The 23,011-nt window shown below is 42.0% G+C and overlaps 1 protein-coding gene across 1 annotated transcript; it reads right to left on the bottom strand.

Annotated features, from left to right (window-relative positions):
- Window positions 1-3,220: 3,220 nt before the first annotated feature.
- LOC147416774 (uncharacterized) lies at window positions 3,221-5,941 on the bottom strand. Its single transcript, XM_086508061.1, has 3 exons — window positions 5,528-5,941; window positions 3,675-4,714; window positions 3,221-3,412 (listed from the first exon to the last, which is right to left on the bottom strand). The coding sequence occupies exons 1-3, from the start codon at window positions 5,574-5,576 to the stop codon at window positions 3,236-3,238; spliced, it is 1,266 nt and encodes a 421-aa protein (XP_086364187.1). The 5' UTR covers window positions 5,577-5,941; the 3' UTR covers window positions 3,221-3,235.
- Between the last annotated feature and the right edge of the window lie 17,070 nt (window positions 5,942-23,011).

Below are 23,011 nucleotides of genomic sequence, written 5' to 3'. Positions count from 1 at the left end.
ACAGCCTAGCAGCGTTTTTCAGCAGGTATAACAGCCCATAAAAACGCAGCCTTGACTCCGATCCTCAGCGTTTTTAGCTTGCGAAAACAGGCCATAAAAACGCAGCCTTGAACCAGGTTGTTCCAGCATTTTACCCAGCCCTAAGTCCCTTGCCAAAACAGGGATTTTCAGCCGTGTGAAGCAACCCCAAGACCACTCAGAACCATCAACAGTTTCCCCCCTTTGGACAGCAGATAGAAGTAGACCAATTCAGCCCCGAACAGTCCAAGAAATTCAGCAGATAGAAGAATACAGATTTCAGCCATCGAGTCGTCGTCGTCATCACCGTCGTCGTCATCGGCATAGTCCCATTGCATCAATCCATTGCATACGCATTGTACACCTTGTGCATTCAAAGAATAGACCACTCTCGCCGACGAGAGTGGGGCCTTCGGAGGAGGGTTTTACAAACCTCTCGGGTGTCGTATCTCTTCTCTCTCCTTCTCTCAGTCTCATTCACTTGCACGCACAATATCCACTCACTTTGTTCATGAACACAACACTCTACAGACGGAAAGCTCTCTCTTTCCCTAAGAACTAAAAGGAACCTTGAGCAATAAAGATCACTAATCTTGAGAAAATACAACATTCATTCCACAGCACCTTACATTGTGAGCCTGTGCGCAGGCCATGCATGTCCAGGCACTTAAGACTCAAGAGTAGTTGCATATCCTTTGGTTGCACACAGCATGATCATCAGTATTACAGTCAATAGCCATCATTAGCATTTTACAGTGCACATGACCCATTTTTCCTATTTTAGCCATTTTTCACTTACTATTAATAAGTGACTTTGTTGGGAAACTGGGTAGGGCAAATTTGTTGAGTTCTATAAAAGAAACCTAGCACTAGCACTATCTGGCAGAAGAGGCAGCAAGAGTTCACCAACTTACAGTGCACCTTCTCAGCAAGACCAGCAGGTGACCTAGCGTTTTCACCCAACAACAGATCAAGACCAGCGTTTTGGCTCACATTCAGCCTAGCGTTTTCAGCAGTAGCAGATCAGTCCTGGCGTTTTGCAGATCCCATATAAGGCCTAGCGTTTTTGCAGATAGCATTAGCATTTTTTAGATTCCCGGCGACAAATCAGCCCAAGTTATTAGCGTTTTCAGTTTTCAGCACTTAGACTCCGGAAGATCAGCCCCAAACCTCGCAGATCCCACCTACCCGCAGCAGATCTTTGCCGCACAGTCAGATCAGCCAACGTTTTGAGTTTTAGCCCGCTGTCCGCAGATTCAACATCTGCGTTTTTAGAATATCTTCGTCGCGTCATCACCATCGCTGTCCTCGCCAACATAGAGTCAGAATTCAACAGTTAGCAGATTTTAAAATTTCAGCCCCTAGCGTTTTCAGTTTTCAGCCCGTCTCGTCGCCGTCATCATTGTCGTCAACATCGTCGGCAAGTCCATTGCATCTAGACCATTGTACCAGATTTGTGCAATCAATAGCATAGACCTCTCTCGCCATAGAGAGGGGGGCCCTTGGAGGAGGGTTTGACAACAGTCTGGTGTCGTATTCTTCTCTCTCTCTCTCTCTCTCTCTCTCTCTCTCTCTCTCTCTCTCTCTCTCTCTCTCTCTCTCTCTCTCAACACCTTCATTCACACTGTCATTCACTTTGTTTGTGATCATTTGCACTCTCTCACTAAAGGAACGGAAGGCTCTCCCTTCCGTAAGTAAAAGGAACCCTTGAGCACAGTTCGGAGCAATCATCTTGAGCAAAGTTCAACATTCACTTCCGTTGCACCTTACAGAAGACCTCCAAAGGTTAGCGTTGAAAAGTCCTTTGACCTTAGGTAAGCTAGGGCTGAGCTTGAGGTGAAAACCCGGCCCAAGCTTGAGGTGCTTGTCGTGCTTGAAGACTAAGGTGTTTGAGGTGCTTGTCGTGCTTGCCGACCAGGGAGCTTGAGATGCTTGTGGGGACATTACCCAAGCTTGAGGTGCTTTGCATGCTTGCTGACTAAGGTGCTTGAGGGTAAGGTGTACCACAAAGTCACAACTATCCCTACAAGGAGAGGGCGAGCCCTACAAGAGGTGACTAGAGAGAGAACACACACCCCCCACACAAGGCAAGCTCGGTACAAAGAAAGCAAAAAGAACACTTGTCAAGCTCCTCCTCACGTTGCCCTCATGGTGTGCCTAAAGCCTATTGGTTAGCCTCCCAAGAGATCCAATGATAAATTAGTAGATTCAATTAATTGTTTTTGCATTTATCAAGTTCTCTCTCTCAAAGGGAAAAGGGGGACACTTGTCCCAAGGCTAGCATGCTTGCTTGATATGCGTCCTGCATGTGATTGGACAGGCTTGCAAGGGTCCAATGAGCTTTAAGATTGTGCTAGAAGAGGGGGTTGACCAAAGCAAGTAGAGGGCATGCTTGAGGGGTATACTCTCCCACGCACACTCTCATGGTGTAAAGTACAAAGTGCAAGAGCTCAATCTCCTTCTCCAAGCTAGTAGAGAAGTTGAGAGCCTACACCAACACTCTTTGCTATGGAATGCAAATCCAACCAAGAGCCATGCTTCAATGCTTAAGCTTGTCATCTTCTCCATCTTTATTACCATGCTAGCAAGAAGAGTGATGATAAGTGAAGAACTAATTCTTTCTCCTATAAAATGTTTCTTCTTCCTCTTCCCTACCCTCATTCCCCGCTAGCTCTCTCAACCTTCGAAGGTGTTTGAGGCCTTGGGACTGAGGCTTGGGATAGTTAATGCTTTCTACAAAGTTTATCTTATGCTCGTGATGCATAAAGCTTTCCATCTTCATTGCATCACTTAGGTCACAAGGAACACAAAAGATTGTATTGTACCAAGTCTCTCTTGATGGGAGAAACTATAATACAAATGCCTATTGGAGGGGGGACCGCCGGCTCCACATAAATCCGGTCCTCAATTGTTCTAATGTTCTCTAAACTCTCTGTCTTGCAAAAGTATTGTTCATGCCAAGTTAACTAAGTACCATGTTTATGTTGCTACCATCAATAAAGTTCACCCTTTATGCTCACAAAGTAATCTCACAAAAGTGCTTTATCTAATTTCCTAATTCCGCTACTCTCAAAGTTCATAAGCCATTTCCATTACAATTAGAAAGCATGAGTACAATCAATTTGACACAATTTACAACAAACTTGAAGTTAAGGTGGATGTTAACTGCATAATTGACTCAAACTCAATGCATTTGATCCTAGAAAATGATAAAACATTAAAGAACATGAAGTCCAATCACCTCTCCCCAAACATAGTTAAAGATGTACTCTGCATCTTGGCCAATAAGGCCACATTTACTGCACACCAGCCCCATGTCATCTCTTTTGTAGAAGTCATGAGTGCACCCATCATTATGGCTGTTGTCTGCCTCCACCCGGCTATTCTTAGTTTCCTACAAAGACACAACAAGGAGACTAAGAGTGTATGTCATCAGGAAAAAAAATAACCCTCAACCCAACAAGGGACACTCCAAATCAGACAGTAAAAGTTCTGCTACTTTTATCATGCAAGGTCCACTGAATTCAATGCAAAGTGCCCAGAATCTGGTAGTTGCAATATCCTCAAGCTAATCTTGTCGAATGAGGTAATATTGCTGATCAAAGAAATACTTACTCGGCAGCATTAATGCAATATAACAGCAAAGAGATACTCACATTTGTACAAGCAAGTGAGAGTTCCATGGCATCCCAAAGGTTTTTCAGTCCATCATCATCCTCAATATCAGACTCCGAGACAGCCTTCTCACCTCTGCCTGGTACCAAAAATTCTTCCCACTGCCTTTTATCAGCCTCAACCTCTTTTAGCTCTTCAATGTCTCTGCTAAAATTTAAAGGAGGGGCATTCTCTGGCTCAACCTTGTTTGACTCATCAGCAACTTTCTCTTGTCTGAGTCCCAATTCAGAGGACTCTTCAGCCACTTGCACATGGTGCAGCCCTAAAGACGAGGAGTTCTCCAGCCCTAGCTCTGTTGCCTCTACAAAAACCACTTCATCTCTGGTGAATTTGGCAAACGAAGGCTTCTCTTGCTCCAACTCCTTTGGTCCTTCAGCAACCACCTCTCTACTAAGCTTTAAAGACGACAAATCAGCTGACGCAGCCTCTTTTGACCTCATCGGGCCCATTTCTGGTGTGACTTCATTACGACCACCTCTGAGCTTCTCCTTTACGAAAGCAGGAGTCGTAGGAAACTGAAGAACAACTCCATGCTGTGTGAGCCTCTGCAAGAAGGAGGCAAAAACTTGTGAGGCCTGAGCAAGTGCTACCCCTGGGCAGGGCAGCTGAGGTGATGGCTTATACTGCATTTCGAAGCCTCCTTTTACCGCTAGATTTCCTACATCATCCATAATAATTCCTGACTTGTATTCAGGAATAGGTACATGCTCGATGGGAATGGGTGCATGTTCTATGGGAATCGGGACATGTTCAATGGGAGAAGATAGAGGTGAACCAATTGCATCTGGCAACATAGGAATTGGGAGATGATTTTGCTTAGGGGAGGATGTTAGGTCGACTGGTATTGGGGGCAGAGGCTGAAAATTAACAAACCCTGTGCAGCAGTTACTCTCAGGGCGTAGCTTCCGGGCTTTCAGTTCTTCATAGCAGCTCTGGGCATCATTAAGCGTCTTCTCAAAGAATTCCAATTCCTGGGCAAGTTTTTCGCTCATTTTAAGCTTTCGTCTCTGCTTGCCAGCACCTGCCCATACCAAGGCAAATTTTAGAATGTGAAGGAGACTACACTCATATTTCGAAGTATGACTTACAGTAAAAATCCATGCTACTCTGACCAATCATCAATCCTACAATGTGGAAGTCCAGAACACAAATTCACTAAAAGTGCAAACATGCAAGTCACATTGTGTGCACTCTCGTACATCTCCATTGGCATTAACTCACAAGGGCACATGAAAATGCATCGTCTTCTTCATGTTTCAGTACTCAGATTTTGCTTGATTCAGGCCCGGAAAACCCAATAACTCACACAGGCCCATGAAAATGCATCGTTTGCTTCATGTCTCACTACTTCAGATTTCACTTGATTCAGGTCTGGAAAACCCGATAAAGGCTGTTGAAGCAGAGGACATTTTCAACCTGCTAGTTAGGATCCTAATATGGCAGGACTTAAAGCAAAATTGTTGGCTCAGAATGCTGATGTAAGGACATCAGCAGAGATACAATGTAAATTTCCTAGCCTTCCCTCAAAAAACTCCCAAGCAGAAACAACATACAAAAATTGGTTGCCCTTTTACTCTAAATGCACACAAATAAGCAGGGTAGTAATTAGCGCATTTCACCTTGAAGGTTATACAAAGTAAAACGTTGGTTCCACAATTATTTATTAGTGAGTCTTTGCCAAAGTTGGACCTCAATGCAGAAAAGTGGCAGCCCAAGGGAGATCCTGGGTTAAACCTAGTCTGTAGGGGCACCTAGGATGTGCATGTGCCACGTACCTGCATATGTGTGTGTGTGTGTGTGTGTGTGTGTGTGTGAGAGAGAGAGAGAGAGAGACCTCCCAAATTGTCCTTCAGATTTATCTCATCTCTAAGCCTCTTCCTCATGAATACAGAGGTCGGTCATGAAATCCCACTCGAATACCTAAACAGATACATCGGAATGCTGCCGCACGCCTTTGAGGAGGCTTTCTCAGTATCGGCATTTGCGCCCACAAAACTGCCGTGGGAGAGGGGGAACATAGCCCAAATGTGTTTGGTGTGAGGCTACATAGCTAATAAGCGAGGTTGTGCACATAATGAGCCTCAGTGCTGCAGGCTGCAGCACTTCGCTCGACATAGCCATGGCCCATCCCATGCATCAGTACTGCAGCGCTTGAAGACTTCAAGTATGCCAATTATCGACTCAAATTCATAAATACCGGGAGCACGCGATTAGTTATGTCCGAATTGCGACAATGTCCTGTGAAATTAATCGTGATGTAGGTAAAGAATGCCTTTGTAAATTGTTCAAAACCTCTTTCCCAGTGAGAGCCTTTGTAATTGTTTAAAACAGTGACAAGCTACAGCCTCTTCCCATTGAGACCTCCACGTTAGTGACACCCCCATTCCAAGAGGGATCAATGGCATGAGAACATCAGCAATTCTTGGCCGTCTATTTACCAAGGGGGCAAAATTTGGGGAATCTCAAGATTTGATCCCACCATCTCCCATTCACGTGTTGGCACTATCGTCATGCTACCACTCGTCTTTTTTATGTGACAGGAGACTTTGTTAGTCTTCAAGCATTCCTCGATATCGTGCGACTTTAGTTCACATCGAGTTCAAAGTTCACATGTAGTTCACAAAATTACATAGTTTTGTTAGTATACATGCAATGCCAACCTGTCTGTTTTGTTTATCATCATGTATACGACACAGTTTGTAAGGCCCCCCATATGAGGAGAAGCCAATAGTGCACATATAGTTGGTGGATTGGTCCCCCAAGCAAGGGTTCAAGGGCAACACCCCCAAGACAAATTTTAAAGGAATATTCCTTGTGATATTAAGCCATATCTACATGCCATTAGTACTATGGTTGGTGACCGCGGACGATGGGTTGGAATAGTCAATACTACACATGCCACACATACACATTTAGCTACCACCCAATTGTAGCACCATATAATGAACCATGGCATCTTATATTGAGAGATAACCAGCTCTTTGTATTCGTGCCTAATAGCTCTAGTTAATTATATCGCCATTTAAGCTCTACCTTTAGAGTACATGGTAGTTGACGCCATCACTTTGTAAAAGTGCTAATTTAAATCTTGATTTGTCACTAATTTACTTTGCATCATATCTCTCCCTACTCTCCTTGCTACAAGATCCTATTTGTTCTACATTTCTTACATGGTATTAGAGGTTTAGGTACTTATAGCTAAGATTGTACAAGAAGTATGTATATTACCTTGCAAAATCCATGTTTTTATGTTGTCTTCTTCAAATATTGTTGCTAGTGCTACTCCGATACGCATGCATCCACCACCGGCCTTCACAGAAGGCAAGCTCGATGGCTCTAGCTACACTCTGTGGAAATTCAAAAAAATGGTAATTTTGGATTCATATGAATTATTGGATACAATATTGAGGCAAAATGGTGCTAACACAGAGCCTGCTATAACAACTAATCAAGAGGCCAAGTCTTGTAATTAATCCAAATGCTACTCTTCTATATGCCTGAATGAGAAGAAATGCATATGTATTGTGCATAATTTTCATGTGTGTAAGTGATTGTGTTCTCACTTTGACTCAGCATATCACTAAAGCACATGAAGCTTAGAGCATATTGGCTTGCCAATATAAGGCGCACAATCACACCAGAATTCAAAAGCTAGAAAATCAACTTGAAGCTGAGAAACTTGTTGACGGAGAGAAGATGGAAGCCTTTCTCAAGTGAATTAAGGATCTCCAAGGTCAATTAGCTATTGTTGGTGTGGCTATTTCTCTGAAAGATTTATCTTTACGCTACATTTCCATACTTCCAGATAGATATGATGGTTTTGATATGACACTCAACACTCGGATTCATCCAACCCCTCTTACATTTGAAGAACTAAGTGCAACGTTGTTTGAAGGGGAGCTACGACTTAGGACTATGGATGGTGGGGGTGAGACTTATTTCACGGCCAATGCAAAAGGCAAGGGAACTACTTTAAATGCCGCTAAGACGAAGCCCAAGAAAAAGAAATGTATGGGTAGCTCTTTTTATTGTGACAAGAGAGGTCATGTTGTTAAAAACTACAGAAAGAAGAAAGCATATAAAAAGAACGACACCATGAAAGCTTCTTAGAAAGAAAGAGAATCCACCAACAATGTTGAGGCAGAGCTTGAATCTTGGACCGCCATAGAAGAGATATGCTCATCAACACAAATTCCTTTTGTTAATGGTACTTGGATTCTAAATAGTGGAGCATCTTGACATAGGACAAGTGAGAAAGATTAGTATAGTTCTTGGAATCCTCTACAAGAACCCATCAGTGTAATTGTTGGAAATAATGTAGCATGTTCAACAAAAGGGTTTGGAGAAATTTCTTTATTAGTAGCTACAAGTGAAACTAAGAAAAACTATGATGTGTCGTATGTGCCAAAAATCAAGAATAAATTTCTCTCGATAGTTGCAATCGCTGATCGTGGTCTTGAAGTTTGTTTCAAGAAAACTGGAGCAAAAATCTTGGGTTCTCAAGGCAATACATTGGGAAAGAGAATAAGGCGCAACAATCTTTACGAGCTTTTTGTACTTACGATAACTACAAAAAAAAGGTACAAGTGAGTCATTGCATGAGCGATTTGTTCACCAACCTCACATACTTGATTCATATCTGAGATTTGACGCATGTGTGTAACCATCCGAGATCTATGCATCTCTTTTAGCACAACAATACTTATGCACGATGGGCAAGCAACGAAGGAAGGCATTACCACGAAAGACTAATAATCAACCACAGTCTCCTATACATTTGGTACATGTAGATCGTTGTGGAAAAATGTCTACTGTATGCTTCGGGTGGATTTATCTATTTTTTGTTGCTAGTCAACGACTTTAGTAGAAAGATGTGGGTGTATTTCATTCGTGAGAAGTTTGAAGCTTTTGGAAAATTTAAAGTGCGGCACAAGCTTGTAGAAAATGAGACAAAAAAGAAGGTCAAGAAACTTCGAAGAATTCGTTTCAGATGAATTCGACAACTATTCCAAGGAGCATGTCATCAAGCGTCACCTTACTAGTGTTTACACACCACAACAGAATGGAGTTGTGAAACTTCGCAATTGGACTGTGGTAGAGATGGAATGATGCATGCTCAAAGCCAAGGATATGTCAGAGGCCTTGGGCCAAATCAATAAATACCATAGTTTATATTCTCAATCAAAGCTACACAAAGGCTTCGATAGGAAAAACATGTCAATAAACCTATTTTGGTAAGAAACTTTAGGTCTTGCAGTTCAAAACTTTTGGGTGTTTTTGTTATGTACATGTTTCTAATTCCAAAAGAACAAAGCTAGAAGCCAAAAGCAAGAAGTGTATCTATTTAGGATATGGTGAAGAGTCTAAAGCATATAGACTCTACAATCTAGAGGCAAAGAAGATATACACTAGTAGCGAGGTGGTCTTTGAAGAAGTGCCACATTTGGTGGAGAAACAGAGTTGTCCACTTTCTCATCAAACAAAGAAATAACCCAACTTGTGTCGGATCAAAGTCATGCAAAAATTGAGGAGGAGGAGTTGTCAAATGATGAAAACTCAAGTGCCACATTTGGTGGAGAAACAGAGTTGTCCACTTTCTCATCAAACAAAGAAATAACCCAACTTGTGTCAAATCAAAGTCAGGCAAAAATTGAGGAGGAGGAGTTGTCAGATGATGAAAACTCAATCAGAATTAACCAACTTGTTGTAGCATCATAGGAGAAGCCACTACCAAAGTGGACTCAATATCTCTTTGATGATCGAAATCCTCATGTTCACAATCCTCGTGAAGAAGAAAATGATTTGTGAAGGTCAAAGAGGATAAAGGAGCAAAAAAGAACGCCTGAACACATTGTGAACATGGATCTTTTGACTGAAATTGTGGGCTTTGTAAAGGATCCAACCACCATCAAAGAGGCCATGGATGATCCAAACTAGAAAGAAGTAATGTAGTCAGAATATGACAGCATAACAAAGAAAAACACATGGCAAATAGTGGATCAACCACCAAAGAAGAAGGTCATTCGCACCAAATGGGTTTACAAAGTGGATCAACCACCAAAGAAGAAGGTCACTGGCACCAAATGGGTTTACAAATTCAAACACAAGACCGATGGCTCATTGAAAAACTATAAAGAAAGTTAGTACCACAAGGTTTTTCACAAATTGAAGGGTTTGATGGAGGAGGTTTACATAAAGCAGCCACTAGGGTTTGACTTGCCCCATTAAAAAACAAAGGTTTGTAAGTTGAAAAAGGTTTTATATGGCCTAAAGCTGTCGCCCAAGAGCATGATATGTAAGGATAGATAAGTATTTCAAAAATCTTGGCTAAAAAAGGAGTGCTTTTGATGTAAATTTGTATGTATTAAGAGAGAATGGAAAGCAACCCATCGTTATCTTTTACGTAGATGACTTGATTATTACAGTGACTACAAAGAGCTCCTTCCACAAACTAGAAAGAGTTTGAGCTCTGAGTTCCGAATAACAAACTTGGGACTTTTACATTATTGCTTGGGGATTGAGGTTTGGCAATTCACAAAGAGCATCTTCATCTTCTAACAAAAGTATGCAACAAAATTATAAAACCATTTGGGATGCTAGATTGTAAAGCTGTGAACAATCCAATGGAGGTGAATATGATAGAGGATTATTCTTCCTCAGTAGACATCAAGAAGTACAAGAAGCTTGTGGGAAGCTTGATTTTCTTGTGTGATACTAAAAATTCTAAAGCATTTGGGATGTTGGATTGTAAAATTGGGATCTTGGATTGTAAAATTGTGACCGCAATCCTTTGGAGGTGAATTGATGGAGGATTTTTCTCCCTTAGTCGACATCAAGAAGTACAGAAAGCTTGTGGAAAGTTTGATTTTCTTGTGTAATACTAGATCAGACACTTGTTTTGCAATTGGTGTTTTGAGCAGGTTTTTCAACCAACCTAGGGGATCTCATTGGAAGGTGGCCCGTAGGGATTTAATATTTACATAATCACGTAAAATTTCTTATGATTACTAAGTGTGATTATCATATTAACATAATGACAGTTAACATGATCACAATGAAGCCTGTTAGGGATGACCTGATAACCCACGAAAAGCCCACCAGGAACATTAAAATACCTGTGGGCTCGCTCGGAAATACAAAAAGCCCGATGGACACGCAACTTGATAAATAGGTGGGCCTGCTCGATATTTTTGGAGCCTTGGAAAGAGACAGAGCTTCACACACACACACACACACACACACACCTCACATGTACGTAGAGGAGAGAGTGAGTCAGGGGGTCATGTGGGAGCATGCTATGTGTCACAATGCATGGCAATAGTAGAGTACCTAACCACATGACTCATGTGTTTGTGTTGTGTGTGTTGTGTGGTAGCATGTCTTATGTCGTATTGTACGGCAATAACAAGGTACCTTACCACAAAACGTGGTTGTGTGCGTTAGCTGTTCTACGGAACATTGCTTACCATGGGGCATTACCTCGATTACGTGGGGAATATGACGTCCTTGTGATAAGTATTGGCTCATCGTGTGGGTACTACATCAATAACGCGGCGATACTAGTGCGAACTACTATGAATCAATGTTTTATGATTTGAGATAGTTTTTTTGAAGTGTTATATGTTTTTAGCCTGATATTTTGATAGTTTAACATGTGTGAGACCGTCGATGTGTTATACACTTGTTTATAAATTGTTTTTGTATTGTTCGATGCAAAATTGACTCCTGAACAATGAAAAAATTTAATGTGGGCTATTTGGAAGGAGTGCATATATGCAATTTCCTTGTGTGCAGATGCCTGAATCTAGCAAATAAATGAGAGTGACATCTTTATTAAAGATTCTATTGTAGACATGTAGTAGTGTTAGTGTGTATACGCGCTTCACCAGGGGCACTTTTCTCCCACTGGGTTTTTCCCCCTGGACATCCGATGTGAAAGGACACCTTATCTCTGAGGGTTTCATATAAGCTTTGTAGCTCTAAGTTTGTATACACTATTATTCTAATACAGAGAGAGAGACTACAGAGATCTCGTACACAAGCTCCGTGTCTTCTCCTTCTCCATCTTCTTCCTACTCTGAGTTGTTGTCTTCCTTCTGTTTCCTGTTTCATCATCTTCAACAATTGGTATCAGAGCGAGGTGATTTCCAGAGCCTCTACTTGCGTTTTCGCGTCCGCGCGCGCAATTGCAGTTTTCAGGCAGTTTTCGGAAAATTTGCTCGTGGGAGCATCTCGACGTTCTGGGAGTATTCTTAGCAGGTGACCTACAGTTTTACCCCCCTTTCGAAGTCGTTCGAGCCCTCAGAATTTTTTTCTAAGCAACGTAGCAGAAGTTACCTTTCGGAGGCGTTTAGATCAAGAGGGTGTGCTTTTTGACATATTTTCTTCAGGTAAACAGTTCTTTTGGGAAGCAGCTTGTCTTAGCTTTGTGCTGAGATTTTGTGTAGAGTTTTGCTTGCATTGGAGAGTAGATTTGTGAATCTCTTGGAGGTTCTTTTGCTCTCTTGTCTGCATCCACAGTATGGCTCAATCTACGGAGAAAGAGATTTTTGGTGCGTTTACATCCGAAGACAAATTGGATGGTACCAACTATTCTCTTTGGTCTTTTATGGCCAAAAATGTTTTGGTTGGTAAAGGATTGTGGGATTATGTATCTGGAGATGAAGTTCGTCCAGTTAGCATTGCACCTGCCACGCCTGGTCGTGGTGCAGCTGTTGGTGCAGGACCCTCACAAGTCACTCCAGAGCAAAAGAGATGGGATACTAAAGATGCACAAGCTATGGCTGTGATTGCCTTAACCATAAAGAGGACAATCACACCACATATCAGATCTTGCAGAACTTCTGAGGATGCTTGGAACACTCTACAAGCTATGTTTGGAGGAAGAAATGCTGCCAGAATAGAGTTTTTGAAGAAACAACTTGACAAAATACAGATGGACGAAGGTGACGATATTGTCAAGCATCTTACAAAAATCAGGGATCTTAAAGAGAAATTGCTTAGCATTGATGAAGTGATTCCAGAGAAGGACTTGGTTTCCAAAACACTCAATTCACTACCACCATCTTATCTGACTTTTCAGACTTCTTTGACTCTGTCTTTGCGAGCTAATCCTGAGCCTCTTCATTTTGAAGAGTTAGTGGCTTTGCTATTGCAGGAGGATCAATCACGTAAGAACAAGTCTTTACAGGTGGATGGTATGGATCATGCTCTTATTGTACAGAACAAAAACAAGGGTAAAGAGAGTGCTCATTACTCCAAGTCTAGTGCAGGACAATCTTTAGAGAGTCTAAAGGTGATTCCGACAAGTCCAAGAAGAAAGGTAAATGTCACTACTGCAAGAAACCTGGTCACTACATTAGTGAGTGTAAAAAGCGAATTGCTAAAGAAAAGAAGAAAGAGTCAAGTTTGGTTGTTTCAGCTTCTGGTGATTCTTCTACAGCTAAAGAAGAGTCTGCAAACTTTGTGCAGGATTCTTATGCTTTTGTAGTATGTTCAGATTTTTCTGCTTACAGTGTTGACAAGACACAAATGATTTGGTACTTTGATAGTGGTGCATCCAGGCATATTACTTCAAGGAAGGATTTGTTTTGTTCATTGGATGCAGCTCCAGCAAGAAAGAAGGTGACATGTGCAAATAATGCTTCTTATCCAATCAAAGGCGTTGGTAAGATTTTGATTAGCATTTCAGATGGTTGAGATTTATGCTTGCCAGATGTCTTATATGTTCCAGGGATCAAGAAGAATTTGTTGTCTGTATCCTCTCTTGCAAAAAATGGTCTTCGGGTCATTTTTGAGGATGACAGATGTGTTGTACGAGATCGAGAGAATGGTTATTCTCTTATCACTACAGGTGCGCTGGAAAATGGACTATTTGTGCTAGATCGTTATGAAAAGCAGATTCAGGTATGTATTGTAGAAACAAAGACTCAGGCCATGCAGGATGCTGAGTTGTGGCATGCTAGATTTGGGCATGTTAGTTATGGCAGTTTGATGACTTTACAACGTCATAATATGGTGCATGATTTGTCTTTATTGGAGATGCCACCAAGACATGTATGTGAAGGTTGCGTTCTTGGAAAGATGCACAGATTTGCATTTTCGCAGGATGGTTCAGTTAGAGGGACACGAAAGTTGCAGCTTGTACACAGTGATGTATGTGGTCCTATGAGGACGCCATCTATAGGAAACAGCCTTTAATTTGTGACCTTCATTGATGACTTTTCCAGGTTTTGTTGGGTGTATCCACTCAAAGCAAAGTCAGACGTGCTTGCAGTTTTTCAACATTATGTCGCCATGGTTGAAAATGAAACAGGTTGCAAAGTACAGACTCTTCGTACCGATCGAGGAGGTGAATACATGTCAGGTGCATTTAAGGATTTTTTGGGAAAGAAAGGCATTAAACACCAATGCACTATGCCATACACACCACAACAGAATGGTGTTGCAGAAAGGAAGAACAGGTCTTTAATGGAGACGGCTAGATGTATGCTCAAGGCTAAGAGTTTGCCTCATAAGCTATGGATGGAGGCAGTTGCTTGTGCAGCACATGTTTTGAACAGGTGTCCTACTCGTGCCTTGAAGACCATTACTCCATATGAAGCTTGGTATGACAGAAAACCTTCAGTCAGTTATCTTCGTGTTTTTGGTTGTCTTGCTTATGCTCACATCCCTCAGCAGTTACGTGGGAAGCTTGATGATAAGGCAATCAAATGTATATTTGTGGGGTACAATAGTGGAAGTAAAGGTTATAGACTTTACAATCCTGCTACAAACAAGATTTTTGAAAGTCGTGATGTAATTTTTGCAGAAACTACTTCTCAACCTATGGTTGCTTTTGATGTACCTCATATGCAGACACATGATGTATTTGAAGGTTTGCTTCCTTATTTTGTGGAGAATCAAGAATCACAACAGGTTGATAATCTTGATCAATCTTTTGATCAGCATGTGACACCTCATGATGTAGAGGAAATTGTGCGTGAAGAGAAAGAAGTTCTCAGGGAAGAAAGAACCTTGCCTAAATGGGTTCAGAAAACTTTGCAGGATAGCAAGTTGGATGCACCGTTGCCACGAAAAACACGTGCTGGTACCACTTTTGGCAGAGAGCAAGTAGATTTGGCTTGCTTTAGCACTCTTTGTGATGCAGATGAGCCTGATTCATTTGAACAAGCTTTAGAGTGTGTTCAGTGGAAAGATGCTATGCAGCAAGAAATTGATTCTATTCATAAGAATCATACATGGGATCTAGTGGACTTGCCTACAGGTAAAAAGCCTATTGGTACAAAGTGGGTTTTTAAGGTAAAAAGGAAACAAGATGGTATTGTTGACAGGTACAAAGCAAGGCTTGTAGCAAAAGGCTATGCGCAACAGAAAGGCATAGATTATGATGAAACCTTTGCTCCTACTTCGCGTGCGTCCACAGTTAGATCACTAGTTGCAATTACTGCTCATCATGGTTGGAAAGTGCATCAGTTGGATATCAAAACTGCTTTTTTGAATGGTGATTTGCAGGAAGAAGTTTATGTAAGTCAACCAAGTGGTTTTGTTGTAAAAGGTCAAGAGCAAAAGGTATGTAGATTGCGTAAAGCTTTGTATGGTCTCAAACAGGCTCCAAGAGCATGGTATGAGAAGATACATACTTATTTGATTGGCCAGGGATTTCAGAATAGTCCAACAGAAAGTACTTTGTATGTCAAAAAGAGAGATGGAGTTCTCATTACGCTAACACTTTATGTGGATGATATGATTCTTACAGGCAATACTGCAGATGAAATTGAAGCGTTTAAAGATGCTTTGAGAAAAACCTTTGAGATGTCTGATCTTGGTTTGCTACATTATTACTTGGGTATTCAGTTTGTGCAATCAGAGGATGGCATATACATGCTGCAGGCAAAATATTTGCATAAAATTTTGGACAAGTTTGGTATGCAAAATTGTAAACCAATCTCTACACCTGTAGAAACTGGATCAAAGTTGAGCATGCACGATGCTGGAGAACCTTTTGATGTACATACTTATGCAGCAGCCGTTGGTTGCTTGATATATTTGGCAGGAAACACTCGTCCAAACATTCAATTTGGGGTTTCACAAGCAAGCAGATTTATGCACAGCCTAGGTATGCATCATTGGCAGGCTGTGAAGCGCATACTTCGTTACCTTTCAGGTACCCCTAATCTTGCCATGTTCTTTCCAAGGGGGGATATGTATGGAAAGAACAGTTCTATGCAGCTTCTTGGTTACAACGATTCAGATTGGGCTGGTGATTTTGACACACGACATTCCACAAGTGGCAATTGTTTTTTCTTGGGAAATGCATGTATATCTTGGCTAAGCAAGAAGCAACCCACAGTGGCTACATCAACTTGTGAAGCTGAGTACAGGGCAGCTTTCACGGCAATAGTTGATTGTGTATGGATACACAGGTTATTGGCAAATCTTTGTGAGTGTCAACAGGCACCCACTACCATTGTCACTGACAGTCAGAGTGCTATGGCAGTTGCAAGGAATCCAGTATTTCATGCAAGAACAAAGCACATAGAGGTTCACTACCACTATGTCAGGGAAAGGCTACATGCAGGGGAGATCACACCAACTTACTGTCCTACACAGGATAACATTGCAGATCTATTTACGAAGGCGTTATCACGAGAAAAGTTTGAAGCTTTCCGAAAAGTTTTGGGCTTACTCTCATACACATGATGATCTGCTACCTTGTACAGATTCACACTATCACTACAGGGGGGATTTGTAGACATGTAGTAGTGTTAGTGTGTATACGCGCTTCACCAGGGGCACTTTTCTCCCACTGGGTTTTTCCCCCTGGACATCCGATGTGAAAGGACACCTTATCTCTTAGGGTTTCATATAAGCTTTGTAGCTCTAAGTTTGTATACACTATTATTCTAATACAGAGAGAGAGACTACAGAGATCTCGTACACAAGCTCTGTGTCTTCTCCTTCTCCATCTTCTTCCTACTCTGAGTTGCTGTCTTCCTTCTGTTTCCTGTTTCATCATCTTCAACATCTATTAGCACTATTTGGGAGAACACAAAGCACAACTTGCGTAGAGAAGGTCAGTACGAGTTACGAATGCCAAAAGGGATCAAAGAATTTGATCCACAACATAGAATCAGAACTGTGCTTGGTAGTATGAAGGTGTGTGCGTGTATGTCGCACGTGTCAATGCAAGGAACTTGCCGATACACCGTGTACGAGCCACAAATGGCTCCAAGCACACAACAATCCTAAACTAGTAAGCTCAAAGAAGGCGATGGTGTGTCACTCACCGCTCTACGCTTGCTTCATGGAGGATTCCTCGCCGCGAAGAAGAAGGAGCCGTCGCTTCGCCGCGCTCAACCGCTTCGCCGCCGCCGTGCCTTCGTAATGCTCGATCGCCCACACACACTGTCTCTCTCTCTCTCTCTCTCTCTCACACACACACACACACACACACACACACACACACACACACACACACACACAAGGAGGTGAAGAAGAAGAAGATGGAGATGGAGCAAGAGCACTCTTCTATTGCACAAATGAGAGAATGGGTGGATTTTAGGTTTAGTTGACTTTTATATGAGCTCGCCCCATTCACACTTGGGCACCCATGATTAGCCAACTAATCCCTTGAATGTTCCAGTTAGAGTGCGCCTCTCATCGGCGATCACTCTTACCCTTTTCCTATTGGACCGACAAGCCCGGTACCTGACTCTACCAATAAATAATACAATGTCCGCCGTAGGTTACAACGTCCGTCTCGTAGGTGATAGGGTGTCCGTGAGCCGTGAGGGTTAACATGCCCCCCTTCCTGATGTAGATTCCGTCCTCGGAAGCTATTGAGTTGAAGCTCGTTCGTCGAGGTGGAAGAGCATTTGAGATGAATGTCCTTAGCCTTCTTCAGTCTCACTGCAAAATCAAACAACATTGGCACAGTAATTGCGTTCTCATAAGCGATTAAAAAGCATATGTAGTTTTAGGCAGACAAATTGATTGGTAATAGAATTTTAAACAATTTGTCAGCAATAAACATTAAATTGCAATATAATCAAAAGCATAAACATATGTAAAGGTAAAAAATTAAACAAGTCTGGGGTCGCTAATTTAACGGTCGAAAGGTACTAGAGATCGACTATTAATACCATGGGTAAGCTTCTTAATTTTCTTTGGTCAATTAAGTTGTTTAATCGCGAGAGCCAAGTATTTCATGTTCAAGGGCTAACTAGAGGCTATACCTAGAAGACCTTGTAGTTATGCTACAATAAAAGGATTCAATTTTAATGTGTGTGCTTATTTTATATGCCTTGGGTTTTTTGCTTTTCAAGGAAAAGCGCCCACACTGGGAACCTCTAGGGCTCTAGTACCATAGGCGATATATGTGAGTGAAGTACCCAATCAAGCTGAGATTTCTCTTCCAGCTTAAGATTTTACAAATGTGGCACTTTGATTTTTTGTTTGTTCATTTTCATCATTTTAATTTTGTAACTTTGGGGGGTCATATAACACTGATACACCTCCCCAGGCTCATCACACTAGTAAACTCCCTTTATAATACTTAAGCTAAAGGTCAATAGGGTCAAGCCCACTAGAAAGCCCTAGTACATTTCACACAATGCTGCCTAAATCGGATTAAGAACCTAAGTAACCATTGATTATTAGGAAGGCATTCCCCATGGTATTAAGAGAAGATCTCTAACACCTAACTTGGTCAAACTAGCTTAGTCGGACTGCTTGATTTTTAAATCTAGACAAGTGATTATGATAAAAAATTCATTGAATTTAATGTTTGGTACTAAGTAAATGTGATGAATATTATGCTACCAATCACAATCAAAGCAGACAAACATGGATGCAAAAAGATAAGGGGCAATGCTAATGGACAAGAAACACCTGTTTGTGTCGATGGTCGCGCTTGATTTGAAGAGTGAGTCGAGATAAAGATTCCATGAAGGTACACATCCTAACAACAGCAACACGCTCCTGTACACACTAGGAAACACAAAGAATACCTCTAGGAGGCACATCAGTGGGAAAAAGGAACTTTGCTAATCACTTAACTCTTAAGCAGAAACACTCCTATTGTACTAATCCTACCTACCCTCTATCGCTCGAGTGATGAGGATCAAAGGTGTTTAATGACATAGGTTTCTGCTTCAATGTACCAGATGTGAATGTGTAGGTCTGGGCCAATGTTTTGACTTTTATTGTGCATACTCGTTTTCTAATTGCTCTTGCTCTTTTCTTTTTTTTTGGTGAGTATAAGTCTTTATATATACATTCCCTAAGATTGGTGATTCAGAGGTCAGGGAAAAAAGGTTGAGAGGGGAGCAAGTGAATGATGGATGTCAGCAAACACTACCCTCTTCCTTGGGTAGATCATGCCGTTTGAAATGAGCTCGTCACCCTTTGAAACCAATTGTTCCAGTTGGTAATAGGTGGGGATTTTTTTCAATAGTTTTCTATTACCTTAGGTGCCTCATCGAGTTGCAAGGGTGGTAAGGCTCTCTCCCAGGATTGAACTTGAAGTGGTTCATTAGGTGATTCTTGAACACTGGGAGGTGTGGATTCCTTTGTAGCTTTATGGAGGTCCACTATTGTAGGTGGAGGCTGTGGAAAAGCTTTTACCTCTATGGATGCATTACATGAGGAGCTAGAAGCTTCATGGGACTCCCCTCTTCTTGAGCTAGGTGGAATAAATTGTTCTTTCTTCTGTACCCAAACTAGCTCTGGAGAGGGAGTGTAGCGTTCTGTGATTTTTTTCTTTCCACGATCGTTAATTTGTTTTGGAGCTACAGGATTGCGCTCACATGGGTCAGGTGACACGTAAGAACACAATCTACGTTTTGGCACCCAGATTTGATCATTTCCTTGATGGTAGCCTTGGGCTTCCAATAGTCGTTTAGGAATCCAACGCCACGTTTTCTTACATTTCTTGGAGCGATCAGTGGGACATTTCTTACAAGGCTTCTGGTTTTCAGCACTAGCCATGGTCGCTAAAGAAGCTTTAGGGACCCACTTGAATGTTTTCTTCGTTACATTAGGATGAGTCTTGTCAGAAGCTATATGCATTGCTTGTAGCATATTTAAGGGTACGGGCATTTCATCCCCCTCAGGTGTTACCCATGTCGTCCCCCTGTTTCCCCAAGTGTCTATGGTTGCTGCTAAGTGGACCCAATCCACATTGTCCGACTCAATCATCCCAGGTAGTACATCCATATAAGGAGAATCTTCCCCAACGTCAGTGTCCGCTTTACACGTGTAACAATATTGCAATGGGGCCGAGTGAACTGTGGTGTCAGATCTATGATCAATTATAAACCTGTTTCCTAGAGGATGTGCTCGACCCGTCACAAGATCCACTCGAATGACAGAATCTTGGAACTGCAGGTAGACATGGTTTTTAGACCAGTCATGCACCATTTTTGCTTTCCTCATGAAAGGACGTCCTAAGATCATCTCCGATGCCATAGTGTGTTTGGAGAAATCCATAACAATAAAGGTAAATCTTATTTTATGTCCAAAGACCTTGATCTTGAGATCTTCTAGCATCCCAATAGGTTTAACAATAGATCCATTGGCCATCTTCACTACTATGGTTGTGGTCACAAGGTGAGGTCTTCCCATAGTTTCCTAGCAATTTTTAGTCACAATGCTAACCCCAGCGCCACCATCAAGGATTCCCTTCACAGTTAATCCCTTAGTAGTGATTGGTATGGTCGCATTGGATTCATCACCCTCAAAGTATTGTCCCGACTTGTTAACATGTATTTCTATAACAAGGTTCTCATCTAGGTTGGGTTGTGGATCTATGTGTTGCTCCTCTATTGGCATCTCCGCAACTCCATCCATCTGTGCAAATTGTGGTAGCCCAAACTTTAGTTCTCCATTGAGGAAGGCTCGAAGAGTTGAGACTAGCTCAGGGTCTTTATATAGTTTGGACATGATGGTGGTTCTAACTTCTGAAGACATGAAATCCATCAATTTGGCAATGTTTAACGGCACCTTTTCGCCTTGAGTCCCTTGACGTGGGGAAGATGGGATCTCCATTTCTTCGATAGGATCAAGTAGTCCCTCTGTAAACATTATTTCCATCAAGAAGTGAGTACGCCCACTTTCCCATGACTTTAAGTCACTTTCTTCTTGGATGACACTAGGTGTGTCCTAGGGTCTATGGACTTGGTGAGGTTGTTGTTGCGTAGGGAACACGGTGTCTGTAATCTGGATCTTCCTAGGTGTTGGTTCTAGATTGGGTATCTTCTACCAAACTCCTTAATTGCTTGACTCGCTCGGCCTCCTCTGTAGGGTTTGGATAAGTTCCTATCTTCTTTTTGGATCCTGACCATTGTGGCTCATGAAGATCTTCCTTGTTGGTTTCTATGTTAGTGGTCGTTTTGGTCTCCATGGTTTCACCTGAATCAGAATCTTCTTCAGCGTCGTTCATATATACGGGGTCATCACCAGTCCCTATGTTGGTCTTTGAACTGGGGTCTGACTTCGCTGCTTTTTGCGATCTCTTTCTTTGTGTTTTCTTCTTTTTCTGAGATTGGGCAATTGATGCCGTGTCTCTTTCCTCAAGAATATAATTTTGTTTTTGGAGCATCGATCGTGTGAGTACGTTTACTCGTACCACGGGTGCACTTTGTGATGGCTCCTCGATAACTTCAATCAAGTTTAATGGCGTGATCTTCGGTGCATTTGGATTATTTGGACATTGGGCAATCAAATGATCTATGCCACATCGATTACACATGAGTATCGGCATTATAGACGTGCTTGCTTGATTGGTTTGCATTAGTGTGGCGTTCTTTTGTAGCCTAATAGGACACTCGGCTACACGATGTGGACCTCCACACTCATAGCATTGAAGAGGTGGTCTCTTAGCAGTGTAGTTGATATTTTGGTCTCTTGCTGCAAGAGTAGCTACTTGATATACAGGTTTGACTTGTCCCCAATAGTTCTCCATGTAGTATTGTGGACTTTCTTCAAGCACATCCATCCCATAGGCGATATTAGGATCTATATCTTCCTCATAGCCTTCCAAACAAGAAATAGATGACTCACAACCCACTTGATTCACAGAAGTGATTCTCGGATGTGGTGGTTGTGGTCCTAGCACTGGAGGTGGTAAGGGTGTTGTTTGAACAACATTTTGGGCCCTAGGGACCATATGTTGTGATGTTTGTTCAAGAGGTGGGGCCGGCATCAATGCAGGCACTCGAGGTGTGTCTGTCCATGCTAAGGTTGGTCTATTGGCCATCGCACACTTAAATACTATGCAATCCTTAGCTTGATGACCATACCTCCCACATGCATTGCAGTTCCCATTGAATTTTACTCTAAAAGTAGGGCATTCACTGGTACTATGCGGTCCATAGCATACTGAGCACCATTGCTGCTCGCTTCTTGGATACATATGATTGTTTTGCGGAGCAAGATTGTCTCTAAGACTCTCTTGAATAGCCTTGGTGAGATCTGCTAAAGTCATCTCAGATATCTTTGGCTCCTTAGCAATAGGATTTAGGGTCATTGGCTGATGCCCTGATGCTTGCGAGCTAATAGATTTAGGCTCAACAGACACTCTTTCTCTTTGAATCATTAAATTATCCTCCAATTGGATCGCATTGGTGGTGACTGCTTCCCAAGTGGTGATACCTCTAATGACTAGGCCATTGTAGATATGCTCATGTCGCAATCCCCTAATGAATCTATCAAGAAATTGGTTATTGTTGAAGCGCTCATTTGGATTACAACGAGAATTCAAATGCTTCAAGCGACTTATAAAGTCTCTCACCAACTCTCCTTCCTCTCGTTGGGCTTTCTGAAGCTAAGAGGCTACACCCAAAGCACTCCCTCTCGTATGTATTCTTTTAAGAACAGTTTCCTAAGAGTAGGGTAAATCGTTTTTTCTTCCACCCTTAGGGTTCTATACCAATCCCCAGCCTTTCCACTTAAGGTTAGGCTTAAAGCATTGCTCTTATGTAGGTCATTGTGTTCTCCTAGAGAATCACATATTTGTTCAAACACTTCGATATGCTTCCTCACATCCCCGTCTCCGCTAAATTTTTGTGTGAGCTTGGCTATTTGTACTGCCTTACTTCTAGGCTCTCTATTAGGAGTGTTACGCATATTCTGAGCAATAGATCGACCTATAGCTTGAGCAAATGTTGCCAAGTCACCTAAGTGAGGAGGTATCGTGGGTGAAGGCGCTCCAGAGACTACATGTGGAGTAGGTATTGGCATTGGGCTTGGCGCATAGGAAGCCCTTGGGTTTGACGTTGGGTACGATGTTGTGCCATGTGGTGGTCCATAGTCCATA

Source organism: Adiantum capillus-veneris, unplaced genomic scaffold, assembly GCF_014529385.1.
Source record: "Adiantum capillus-veneris isolate H3 unplaced genomic scaffold, ASM1452938v2 Hic_scaffold_467, whole genome shotgun sequence".
Lineage (NCBI taxonomy): Eukaryota > Viridiplantae > Streptophyta > Polypodiopsida > Polypodiales > Pteridaceae > Adiantum > Adiantum capillus-veneris.
Note: the sequence above shows the minus strand (reverse complement) of the source record. Positions and strands in the feature narration are given on the sequence as shown.

Bases quoted from the DNA above. Each gene is read 5' to 3' on its own strand.
- LOC147416774 (XM_086508061.1), bottom strand. From the start codon at position 5,576: ATGAGGAAGAGGCTTAGAGATGAGATAAATCTGAAGGACAATTTGGGA. The intron at 4,715-5,527 runs GTCTCTCTCTCT...TGGTATGGGCAG, and splicing joins TCTGAAGGACAATTTGGGAG to GTGCTGGCAAGCAGAGACGA. The intron at 3,413-3,674 runs GTGAGTATCTCT...GTGTCTTTGTAG, and splicing joins TCTCACTTGCTTGTACAAAT to GAAACTAAGAATAGCCGGGT.